Raw genomic sequence first — 11,980 nt, forward strand, 5'->3', positions numbered from 1 at the left:
ACTGAATCAGCATTAAAAATCGCCTGTCGCTCATCCGTGGCAGCGCAGCTCTAAACCTGTCCTGCTTTCAGAAAGTCCAGTCATGTCACTCAGCGAGGAGAAAGCATGCGTAGATGAGAAAGTGCTTGAGACCAGAAACTTGTCTGGTGAGAATGTTTGGTCCACTTTTGCACAAAAAAACCTTTTTCTTCTACATTGTTTCCTGCTTGTGCACCGCTCAGTTTAACAGCTGAAGTGTGTTTGTTTGTGATCAGAGACGCAGAATCAGTAAAAAATCCTGAGACGAGAACAACCTTGCAGAGAAGCAGCTGCGGGTGAGTGAAGACCAATTTAGGTGTTAAGTGTAATAAAATATAAGTATTTGTGGCTATCTGCAAAAGTGTGTGCTTGAAAATATATTGAATTTTATTCTTTACACACATTGATTCATAGTATTAAAGTACTGTTTGTATTCATTCAGGTTTTTAAGTCAGCAGTGGTGGAAGAAGTACTCAGATCCTTAAAAATACTACAGCGAAAATGTACTTGAAGTATCAAACCTGTCTCCGTTCACAGTGCCTGTTCTACTCTTATCACTTACAAATACATGTAAGAGCATTTTAATGTTGCAGGTTGTGAATGTGGAGCCAATTTTAGATGCTTTGAGTACAACTGGGACTAGTTTTATTGTACTGAATCATGACATATAAGCAACCAATCAATCAATCAATCAGATCAATATGAGCTTGATGCTGTCGGCCTGTTCCTCTCTGAGTGCACTCTGAGGTAAATGTTGATGTGTGTGTGTGTGTGTGTGTTGCAGGAGAACATAAAGACATGAAGTGGAGGCTGTTTGTCCTCCTGTGTCTCGCAGGTAAATATTACTCATGTCTTTGAAATGAGAACGAATATTGTTATTCGACCCTGAGCTGCACGAACAAAGAGCCAGTTCAGGATTGAAATGTAGATTATTTATTTCACATAATGAATATTAAAATGAAATAATGACAGGAAACATTTGATAATGTAGTATCACAAGTATCACTTGTGCAAAATACAGTCTCGCTCGCTGCACTATAAACACTCTGAACTGAACATCTTAGTCAAAGAACCTGCAGGACAACATCTGTTCCTGGTCTTTTTGGCCTCAGGTAAAAAGAGTAGAATTGACCAAAATGTCACATGAAGAGCTCAGCCTCTTTACACCGATAATGGTTCGGCTCAGTTTCTAACCTGCTGCCAGGTTAAAGGCGAAACAACAATACCCCCTCATACCCTGCCGCATAAAGGCACATTTCTGCCTTTCCAAATTGAGCAGGTCTAGACCATACTCCTTGATTAATTTATTTACACCCAACATGTCCCCCATGAGCATGCACTGGAGGACAGTGGTGAGAAAGAACTGCCTTTTAACAGGCAGAAACCTCGAGCAGAACCAGACGCAGAGGTGGGTGGCCATCTGCCTCGACCGGCTGGGTTGAGAGAGCGATGGGGTATATAGGAGTTCTTTGTTTCTCTGGTTCCCTAAGGTGTTACACTGGCAATCCGGCAGTTGTGTCAATCAAACTCCAACACATCTTGAGAAGAAGAGAACATTTTGATATTTCCCGAAACAGTTTTTCTTCCCTTTGATGATAAAGAAAACTATTAATACATCGAAAGAGTGCTCACCCCGCTCTCTTCAAAGAAATTGGGCTAGAAGTGATTTCAGTGGGACTGCTTATTCTGCAAAACCCTGAAACTGAACTTTCGTCCTCTTCCAACAGCGCTGTGTTCTCTTACCCGCTGCCAGCCTCGTCAGTACCACTTCATTGGCACCGCCCTGCCCTGGTTGAGGGCCCAGACGTACTGCAGAGAGCAGCACACTGACCTGGCCACCGTCTCCAACATAGAGGAAATGAACCGGCTGGTGAACACAGTTCAGGACTCCACTGGAGGCTTCACTGGCATGGCCTGGATCGGGCTGCACGATAACCTCACCAGCTGGAGGTGGTCATTTTCAAGGGACAAAGAGAGCCAGTACAGGAATTGGGATTTTCGTCAGCCGGACAACTTCCTCGGGGGCCAGATGTGTGTGAAGATGGGGGGTTTTGGAGTGTGGGAGGACTCGCACTGCTTCCTGAGAAACCCCTTTGTCTGCTACAACGGTCTGAGCTCAGATTGTATTAATAGATTCATATATGGGCACATTAATGGCGCCTTCTGTCCCTGATCACCATCATTTGTTTTCATCAGGTAAAACCAGTCAGCGTTTCGTTTTTGTTAAAGTGAAGTTGAGCTGGTCTGACGCTCAGCAGTACTGCAGGCGTCGCCACACAGACCTGGCCAGTGTTAGAGATGAGAAAGAGAACCGGAAAGTACAGTGGGCGGCCAGAAACAGGGGCGTCTGGATTGGCCTCTACAGGTCTGTAGAGTGTGATGTGTGTCGATTTGTTTGAAGGATAGTTTATGACTCGGCCCCACCAGAGAACCAACCCTAAATCTGAGCGTCTTATTTTTTATTCCTGCTGTTTTAGGTGTGAAACTTTTAAATACAGAGACATAAATATCCAAAACAAATCAAAAAGCCACTGTGGGAAGATTGGAAACTACTTAATTGCTTCGAAATGTACAGCATGTAAGAAGTGGTCTCCAGTAATTGCTATTAGCTTGACATCTTTTCTGACAAATATGAAATTGCTATGAAATTTGGTCGAGACATTCAGCTCCCCCCCAGGATGAATTATAAAACTTTGATGATCCCCTGACTGTCCATATAGCGCCAACATCAGGTAAAAAATGAATGAATGAATTTGTTCAATATTTAATGAGCCAAAGAGTCTACCATTAACCTACTCTTTGTGTTCAGAGCTAATTTGCAAAAAGATGCCTAAACTAAACATTAGGATTGTAGCACTGTCAATGTGAGCATGTTGCTTAGCGTACTGATGTTGATGTTTAGCTCACAGAATCTGTGTCATGAATAGGACCTTAAAAAGGCATGAGATGAGGTCTTCCAGAATATTGAACGACAGGCTTCTGGGTCTCTGTGCAGGATGCGGGAATGGTCAGATCAAAGCGACTCCACATATCGCAACTGGAAGCGAGGCCAGCCGAATAATACGGGAGGGAAGCAGAACTGCACCGCGACTCACCTGGGCAATGCAGGCCTGTGGTCAGATGAACACTGTAGCAGGAACCTTGCTTTTATCTGCTACAGAGACAAAAGTGAGTGGCTCCCTCTCAGTTTTGATGGAAGTGGCCTCTTAAGTCGAGGATAATCACAGCAAGATCTATTCGGCTATTTTCTGCAATGCAAAATAAACTCCAGACGAGCCAGTTTTGTCCACTGCGAACACCCCAAACAACATGATCACCACTGAGATAGAATTTACCACTGGTCATTTTAGCGCATCTCAGAGGCCTTTAACACAAGAGGACCAAACAAGACACATTACCAGTAGTAGAATATTTTTTTGTTTAATTGAGAAGATGATGTTGAACGCTGTCAATACCAAGTCTACATTTTGCAGATGAAAATCCTATCCCGACTGAAAGTCCAAACAAACCAGATTTGTCCACCACTACAAACAGCACGGTGATATCAAACAAAATATCCACCATCAAGGGAGGCTCACTCAGTACAGAGATCACTTCTCCTGCGCAGCCTTCAACCACAGTGGTGGATCAAACAACATCGATTCCTGGTGAGAGACAGCAGTTAAATCAATAGAAGCATGTCAGCTTAAAATGCGTACATATATAATTACCCATATCTCCATTTATATCATGAAACTTACCACAAACCATCTCATTCCACCATCACCACAGTGATCACAAATAGGCAAAGAACCAGCACTGATACCCAAACAACCATTGGACCTGTCAGTGCAGAGGTCACCAAGTCTGAGCAGCCTTCAACCAGAGATGTGGACCAAACAAATCCCATTACCGGTGAGTACAGTTATTTATAGTTGTATTTAAGATGACAATGTGACACTCAGCCAATACCATGTATCCATTTTGCAGACAAAACTCCAAACCAGCTGCTTTTGTCCACCACTACAACCACCACAGTGACACCTAACAAAATATCCACCATCAAGACAGGCTCACCTAGTACAGAGATTACTTCTCCTGCGCAGCCTTCAACCACAGCGGTTGATCAAACAACATCCATTCCAGGTGAGAGACATCAGACATTATATGTGCAAAATATGTCATTTGTCCATGTCTCTGTTTTGCGGTCAAAGCTTACCACAAATCATCTCATTCCACCATCACCACAGTGATAACAAATAACCAAAGATCCACCACTGAAACTCAATCAACCATTGGATCTGTCAGTACTGAGGTTACAAAGTCTGATCAGCCTTCAACTCCAGAGGTTTTCCAAACAAGACACATTACCAGTGAGTACAATGATCCATAGTCGACCTGACGATGATATTGTGACACCCAGCGAATAACATGTATCCAATTTGTAGACGAAACTCCAAACCAGCTGCTTTTGTCCACCACTACAACCACTACAGTGACACCAAAGAAAAAATCCACCATCAAGGGAGACTCACTCAGTACAGAGATCACTTCTCCTGCGCAGCCTTCAACCACAGTGGTGGATCAAACAACATCGATTCCTGGTGAGAGACAGCAGTTTAATCAATAGAAGCATGTCAGCTTAAAATGCATACATATATAATTACCCATATCTCCATTTTTATCATGAAACTTACCACAAACCATCTCATTCCACCATCACCACAGTGATCACAAATAAGCAAAGAACCAGCACTGATACCCAAACAACCATTGGACCTGTCAGTGCAGAGGTCACCAAGTCTGAGCAGCCTTCAACCAGAGATGTGGACCAAACAAATCCCATTACCGGTGAGTACAGTTATTTATAGTTGTATTTAAGATGACAATGTGACACTCAGCCAATACCATGTATCCATTTTGCAGACAAAACTCCAAACCGTCTGCTTTTGTCCACCACTACAACCACCACAGTGACACCTAACAAAATATCCACCATCAAGACAGACTCACCTAGTACAGAGATTACTTCTCCTGCGCAGCCTTCAACCACAGCGGTTGATCAAACAACATCCATTCCAGGTGAGAGACATCAGACATTATATGTGCAAAATATGTCATTTGTCCATGTCTCTGTTTTGCGGTCAAAGCTTACCACAAATCATCTCATTCCACCATCACCACAGTGATAACAAATAACCAAAGATCCACCACTGAAACTCAATCAACCATTGGATCTGTCAGTACTGAGGTTACAAAGTCTGATCAGCCTTCAACTCCAGAGGTTTTCCAAACAAGACACATTACCAGTGAGTACAATGATCCATAGTCGACCTGACGATGATATTGTGACACCCAGCGAATAACATGTATCCAATTTGTAGACGAAACTCCAAACCAGCTGCTTTTGTCGACCACTACAACCACCACAGTGACACCAAAGAAAAAATCCACCATCAAGGGAGACTCACTCAGTACAGAGATCACTTCTCCTGCGCAGCCTTCAACCACAGTGGTGGATCAAACAACATCGATTCCTGGTGAGAGACAGCAGTTTAATCAATAGAAGCATGTCAGCTTAAAATGCATACATATATAATTACCCATATCTCCATTTTTATCATGAAACTTACCACAAACCATCTCATTCCACCATCACCACAGTGATCACAAATAAGCAAAGAACCAGCAGTGATACCCAAACAACCATTGGACCTGTCAGTGCAGAGGTCACCAAGTCTGAGCAGCCTTCAACCAGAGATGTGGACCAAACAAATCCCATTACCGGTGAGTACAGTTATTTATAGTTGTATTTAAGATGACAATGTGACACTCAGCCAATACCATGTATCCATTTTGCAGACAAAACTCCAAACCAGCTGCTTTTGTCCACCACTACAACCACCACAGTGACACCTAACAAAATATCCACCATCAAGACAGGCTCACCTAGTACAGAGATTACTTCTCCTGCGCAGCCTTCAACCACAGCGGTTGATCAAACAACATCCATTCCAGGTGAGAGACATCAGACATTATATGTGCAAAATATGTCATTTGTCCATGTCTCTGTTTTGCGGTCAAAGCTTACCACAAATCATCTCATTCCACCATCACCACAGTGATCACAAATAACCAAAGATCCACCACTGAAACTCAATCAACCATTGGATCTGTCAGTACGGAGGTTACAAAGTCTGATCAGCCTTCAACTCCAGAGGTTTTCCAAACAAGACACATTACCAGTGAGTACAATTATCCATAGTTGTCTTGACGATGATATTGTGACACCCAGCGAATAACATGTATCCAATTTGTAGACGAAACTCCAAACCAGCTGCTTTTGTCGACCACTACAACCACCACAGTGACACCAAAGAAAAAATCCACCATCAAGGGAGACTCACTCAGTACAGAGATCACTTCTCCTGCACAGCCTTCAACCACAGTGGTGGATCAAACAACATCGATTCCTGGTGAGAGACAGCAGTTTAATCAATAGAAGCATGTCAGCTTAAAATGCATACATATATAATTACCCATATCTCCATTTTTATCATGAAACTTACCACAAACCATCTCATTCCACCATCACCACAGTGATCACAAATAAGCAAAGAACCAGCACTGATACCCAAACAACCATTGGACCTGTCAGTGCAGAGGTCACCAAGTCTGAGCAGCCTTCAACCAGAGATGTGGACCAAACAAATCCCATTACCGGTGAGTACAGTTATTTATAGTTGTATTTAAGATGACAATGTGACACTCAGCCAATACCATGTATCCATTTTGCAGACAAAACTCCAAACCATCTGCTTTTGTCCACCACTACAACCACCACAGTGACACCTAACAAAATATCCACCACGAAGACAGACTCACCTAGTACAGAGATTACTTCTCCTGCGCAGCCTTCAACCACAGCGGTTGATCGAACAACATCCATTCCAGGTGAGAGACATCAGACATTATATGTGCAAAATATGTCATTTGTCCATGTCTCTGTTTTGCGGTCAAAGCTTACCACAAATCATCTCATTCCACCATCACCACAGTGATCACAAATAACCAAAGATCCACCACTGAAACTCAATCAACCATTGGATCTGTCAGTACTGAGGTTACAAAGTCTGATCAGCCTTCAACTCCAGAGGTTTTCCAAACAAGACACATTACCAGTGAGTACAATTATCCATAGTTGTCCTTGACGATGATATTGTGACACCCAGCGAATAACATGTATCCAATTTGTAGACGAAACTCCAAACCAGCTGCTTTTGTCCACCACTACAACCACCATCGTGACACCAAAGAAAAAATCCACCATCAAGGGAGACTCACTCAGTACAGAGATCACTTCTCCTGCGCAGCCTTCAACCACAGTGGTGGATCAAACAACATCGATTCCTGGTGAGAGACAGCAGTTTAATCAATAGAAGCATGTCAGCTTAAAATGCATACATATATAATTACCCATATCTCCATTTTTATCATGAAACTTACCACAAACCATCTCATTCCACCATCACCACAGTGATCACAAATAAGCAAATAACCAGCAGTGATACCCAAACAACCATTGGACCTGTCAGTGCAGAGGTCACCAAGTCTGAGCAGCCTTCAACCAGAGATGTGGACCAAACAAAACCCATTTCTGGTGAGTACACTTATTTATAGTTGTATTTAAGATGACAATGTGACACTCAGCCAATACCATGTATCCATTTTGCAGACAAAACTCCAAACCAGCTGCTTTTGTCCACCACTACAACCACCACAGTGACACCTAACAAAATATCCACCATCAAGACAGGCTCACCTAGTACAGAGATTACTTCTCCTGCGCAGCCTTCAACCACAGCGGTTGATCGAACAACATCCATTCCAGGTGAGAGACATCAGACATTATATGTGCAAAATATGTCATTTGTCCATGTCTCTGTTTTGCGGTCAAAGCTTACCACAAATCATCTCATTCCACCATCACCACAGTGATCACAAATAACCAAAGATCCACCACTGAAACTCAATCAACCATTGGATCTGTCAGTACTGAGGTTACAAAGTCTGATCAGCCTTCAACTCCAGAGGTTTTCCAAACAAGACACATTACCAGTGAGTACAATTATCCATAGTTGACCTGACGATGATATTGTGACACCCAGCGAATAACATGTATCCAATTTGTAGACGAAACTCCAAACCAGCTGCTTTTGTCCACCACTACAACCACCACAGTGACACCAAAGAAAAAATCCACCATCAAGGGAGACTCACTCAGTACAGAGATCACTTCTCCTGCGCAGCCTTCAACCACAGTGGTGGATCAAACAACATCCATTCCTGGTGAGAGACAGCAGTAAATCAATAGAAGCATGTCAGCTTAAAATGCGTACATATATAATTACCCATATCTCCATTTTTATCATGAAACTTACCACAAACCATCTCATTCCACCATCACCACAGTGATCACAAATAAGCAAAGAACCAGCACTGATACCCAAACAACCATTGGACCTGTCAGTGCAGAGGTCACCAAGTCTGAGCAGCCTTCAACCAGAGATGTGGACCAAACAAATCCCATTACCGGTGAGTACAGTTATTTATAGTTGTATTTAAGATGACAATGTGACACTCAGCCAATACCATGTATCCATTTTGCAGACAAAACTCCAAACCAGCTGCTTTTGTCCACCACTACAACCACCACAGTGACACCTAACAAAATATCCACCATCAAGACAGGCTCACCTAGTACAGAGATTACTTCTCCTGCGCAGCCTTCAACCACAGCGGTTGATCGAACAACATCCATTCCAGGTGAGAGACATCAGACATTATATGTGCAAAATATGTCATTTGTCCATGTCTCTGTTTTGCGGTCAAAGCTTACCACAAATCATCTCATTCCACCATCACCACAGTGATCACAAATAACCAAAGATCCACCACTGAAACTCAATCAACCATTGGATCTGTCAGTACTGAGGTTACAAAGTCGGATCAGCCTTCAACTCCAGAGGTTTTCAAAACAAGACACATTACCAGTGAGTACAATGATCCATAGTTGACCTGACGATGATATTGTGACACCCAGCGAATAACATGTATCCAATTTGTAGACGAAACTCCAAACCAGCTGCTTTTGTCCACCACTACAACCACCACAGTGACACCAAAGAAAAAATCCACCATCAAGGGAGACTCACTCAGTACAGAGATCACTTCTCCTGCGCAGCCTTCAACCACAGTGGTGGATCAAACAACATCCATTCCTGGTGAGAGACAGCAGTTAATCAATAGAAGCATGTCAGCTTAAAATGCATACATATATAATTACCCATATCTCCATTTTTATCATGAAACTTACCACAAACCATCTCATTCCACCATCACCACAGTGATCACAAATAAGCAAAGAACCAGCACTGATACCCAAACAACCATTGGACCTGTCAGTGCAGAGGTCACCAAGTCTGAGCAGCCTTCAACCAGAGATGTGGACCAAACAAATCCCATTACCGGTGAGTACAGTTATTTATAGTTGTATTTAAGATGACAATGTGACACTCAGCCAATACCATGTATCCATTTTGCAGACAAAACTCCAAACCAGCTGCTTTTGTCCACCACTACAACCACCACAGTGACACCTAACAAAATATCCACCATCAAGACAGGCTCACCTAGTACAGAGATTACTTCTCCTGCGCAGCCTTCAACCACAGCGGTTGATCGAACAACATCCATTCCAGGTGAGAGGCATCAGACATTATATGTGCAAAATATGTCATTTGTCCATGTCTCTGTTTTGCGGTCAAAGCTTACCACAAATCATCTCATTCCACCATCACCACAGTGATCACAAATAACCAAAGATCCACCACTGAAACTCAATCAACCATTGGATCTGTCAGTACTGAGGTTACAAAGTCTGATCAGCCTTCAACTCCAGAGGTTTTCCAAACAAGACACATTACCAGTGAGTACAATTATCCATAGTTGTCCTGACGATGATATTGTGACACCCACCGAATAACATGTATCCAATTTGTAGACGAAACTCCAAACCAGCTGCTTTTGTCCACCACTACAACCACCACAGTGACACCAAAGAAAAAACCCACCATCAAGGGAGACTCACTCAGTACAGAGATCACTTCTCCTGCGCAGCCTTCAACCACAGTGGTGGATCAAACAACATCGATTCCTGGTGAGAGACAGCAGTTAAATCAATAGAAGCATGTCAGCTTAAAATGCATACATATATAATTACCCATATCTCCATTTTTATCATGAAACTTACCACAAACCATCTCATTCCACCATCACCACAGTGATCACAAATAAGCAAATATCCAGCAGTGATACCCAAACAACCATTGGACCTGTCAGTGCAGAGGTCACCAAGTCTGAGCAGCCTTCAACCAGAGATGTGGACCAAACAAATCCCATTACCGGTGAGTACAGTTATTTATAGTTGTATTTAAGATGACAATGTGACACTCAGCCAATACCATGTATCCATTTTGCAGACAAAACTCCAAACCAGCTGCTTTTGTCCACCACTACAACCACCACAGTGACACCTAACAAAATATCCACCATCAAGACAGACTCACCTAGTACAGAGATTACTTCTCCTGCGCAGCCTTCAACCACAGCGGTTGATCGAACAACATCCATTCCAGGTGAGAGGACATCAGACATTATATGTGCAAAATATGTCATTTGTCCATGTCTCTGTTTTGCGGTCAAAGCTTACCACAAATCATCTCATTCCACCATCACCACAGTGATCACAAATAACCAAAGATCCACCACTGAAACTCAATCAACCATTGGATCTGTCAGTACTGAGGTTACAAAGTCTGATCAGCCTTCAACTCCAGAGGTTTTCCAAACAAGACACATTACCAGTGAGTACAATTATCCATAGTTGTCCTGACGATGATATTGTGACACCCAGCGAATAACATGTATCCAATTTGTAGACGAAACTCCAAACCAGCTGCTTTTGTCCACCACTACAACCACCACAGTGACACCAAAGAAAAAATCCACCATCAAGGGAGACTCACTCAGTACAGAGATCACTTCTCCTGCGCAGCCTTCAACCACAGTGGTGGATCAAACAACATCGATTCCTGGTGAGAGACAGCAGTTAAATCAATAGAAGCATGTCAGCTTAAAATGCATACATATATAATTACCCATATCTCCATTTTTATCATGAAACTTACCACAAACCATCTCATTCCACCATCACCACAGTGATCACAAATAAGCAAATAACCAGCAGTGATACCCAAACAACCATTGGACCTGTCAGTGCAGAGGTCACCAAGTCTGAGCAGCCTTCAACCAGAGATGTGGACCAAACAAAATCCCATTACCGGTGAGTACAGTTATTTATAGTTGTATTTAAGATGACAATGTGACACTCAGCCAATACCATGTATCCATTTTGCAGACAAAACTCCAAACCAGCTGCTTTTGTCCACCACTACAACCACCACAGTGACACCTAACAAAATATCCACCATCAAGACAGACTCACCTAGTACAGAGATTACTTCTCCTGCGCAGCCTTCAACCACAGCGGTTGATCGAACAACATCCATTCCAGGTGAGAGACATCAGACATTATATGTGCAAAATATGTCATTTGTCCATGTCTCTGTTTTGCGGTCAAAGCTTACCACAAATCATCTCATTCCACCATCACCACAGTGATCACAAATAACCAAAGATCCACCACTGAAACTCAATCAACCATTGGATCTGTCAGTACTGAGGTTACAAAGTCTGATCAGCCTTCAACTCCAGAGGTTTACCAAACAAGACACATTACCAGTGAGTACAATTATCCATAGTTGTCCTGACGATGATATTGTGACACCCAGCGAATACATGTATCCAATTTGTAGACGAACTCCAAACCAGCTGCTTTTGTCCACCACTACAACCACCACAC

General features: G+C 42.8%; 1 protein-coding gene across 1 annotated transcript in view; it reads left to right on the forward strand.

Annotated features, from left to right (window-relative positions):
- Window positions 1-3,606: 3,606 nt before the first annotated feature.
- Window positions 3,607-11,980, forward strand: part of LOC115589374 (uncharacterized) — a 23,708-nt gene continuing 15,334 nt past the window's right edge. The window contains exons 1-29 of the mRNA XM_030430216.1: window positions 3,607-3,665; window positions 3,790-3,912; window positions 3,988-4,143; window positions 4,248-4,370; window positions 4,494-4,601; window positions 4,726-4,848; window positions 4,924-5,079; window positions 5,184-5,306; window positions 5,860-6,015; window positions 6,120-6,242; window positions 6,318-6,473; window positions 6,598-6,720; window positions 7,733-7,888; window positions 7,993-8,115; window positions 8,191-8,346; window positions 8,470-8,592; window positions 8,668-8,823; window positions 8,928-9,050; window positions 9,126-9,281; window positions 9,405-9,527; window positions 9,603-9,758; window positions 9,863-9,985; window positions 10,061-10,216; window positions 10,341-10,463; window positions 10,539-10,694; window positions 10,800-10,922; window positions 10,998-11,153; window positions 11,278-11,401; window positions 11,593-11,632. Coding sequence (XP_030286076.1) covers window position 4,370; window positions 4,494-4,601; window positions 4,726-4,848; window positions 4,924-5,079; window positions 5,184-5,306; window positions 5,860-6,015; window positions 6,120-6,242; window positions 6,318-6,473; window positions 6,598-6,720; window positions 7,733-7,888; window positions 7,993-8,115; window positions 8,191-8,346; window positions 8,470-8,592; window positions 8,668-8,823; window positions 8,928-9,050; window positions 9,126-9,281; window positions 9,405-9,527; window positions 9,603-9,758; window positions 9,863-9,985; window positions 10,061-10,216; window positions 10,341-10,463; window positions 10,539-10,694; window positions 10,800-10,922; window positions 10,998-11,153; window positions 11,278-11,401; window positions 11,593-11,632 — 3,342 coding nt within the window. The 5' untranslated portion in view covers window positions 3,607-3,665; window positions 3,790-3,912; window positions 3,988-4,143; window positions 4,248-4,369. The remainder of the gene's footprint in view (window positions 3,666-3,789; window positions 3,913-3,987; window positions 4,144-4,247; window positions 4,371-4,493; window positions 4,602-4,725; window positions 4,849-4,923; window positions 5,080-5,183; window positions 5,307-5,859; window positions 6,016-6,119; window positions 6,243-6,317; window positions 6,474-6,597; window positions 6,721-7,732; window positions 7,889-7,992; window positions 8,116-8,190; window positions 8,347-8,469; window positions 8,593-8,667; window positions 8,824-8,927; window positions 9,051-9,125; window positions 9,282-9,404; window positions 9,528-9,602; window positions 9,759-9,862; window positions 9,986-10,060; window positions 10,217-10,340; window positions 10,464-10,538; window positions 10,695-10,799; window positions 10,923-10,997; window positions 11,154-11,277; window positions 11,402-11,592; window positions 11,633-11,980) is intronic.

The sequence above is a fragment of the Sparus aurata genome, chromosome 10 (genome assembly GCF_900880675.1).
Source record: "Sparus aurata chromosome 10, fSpaAur1.1, whole genome shotgun sequence".
Lineage (NCBI taxonomy): Eukaryota > Metazoa > Chordata > Actinopteri > Spariformes > Sparidae > Sparus > Sparus aurata.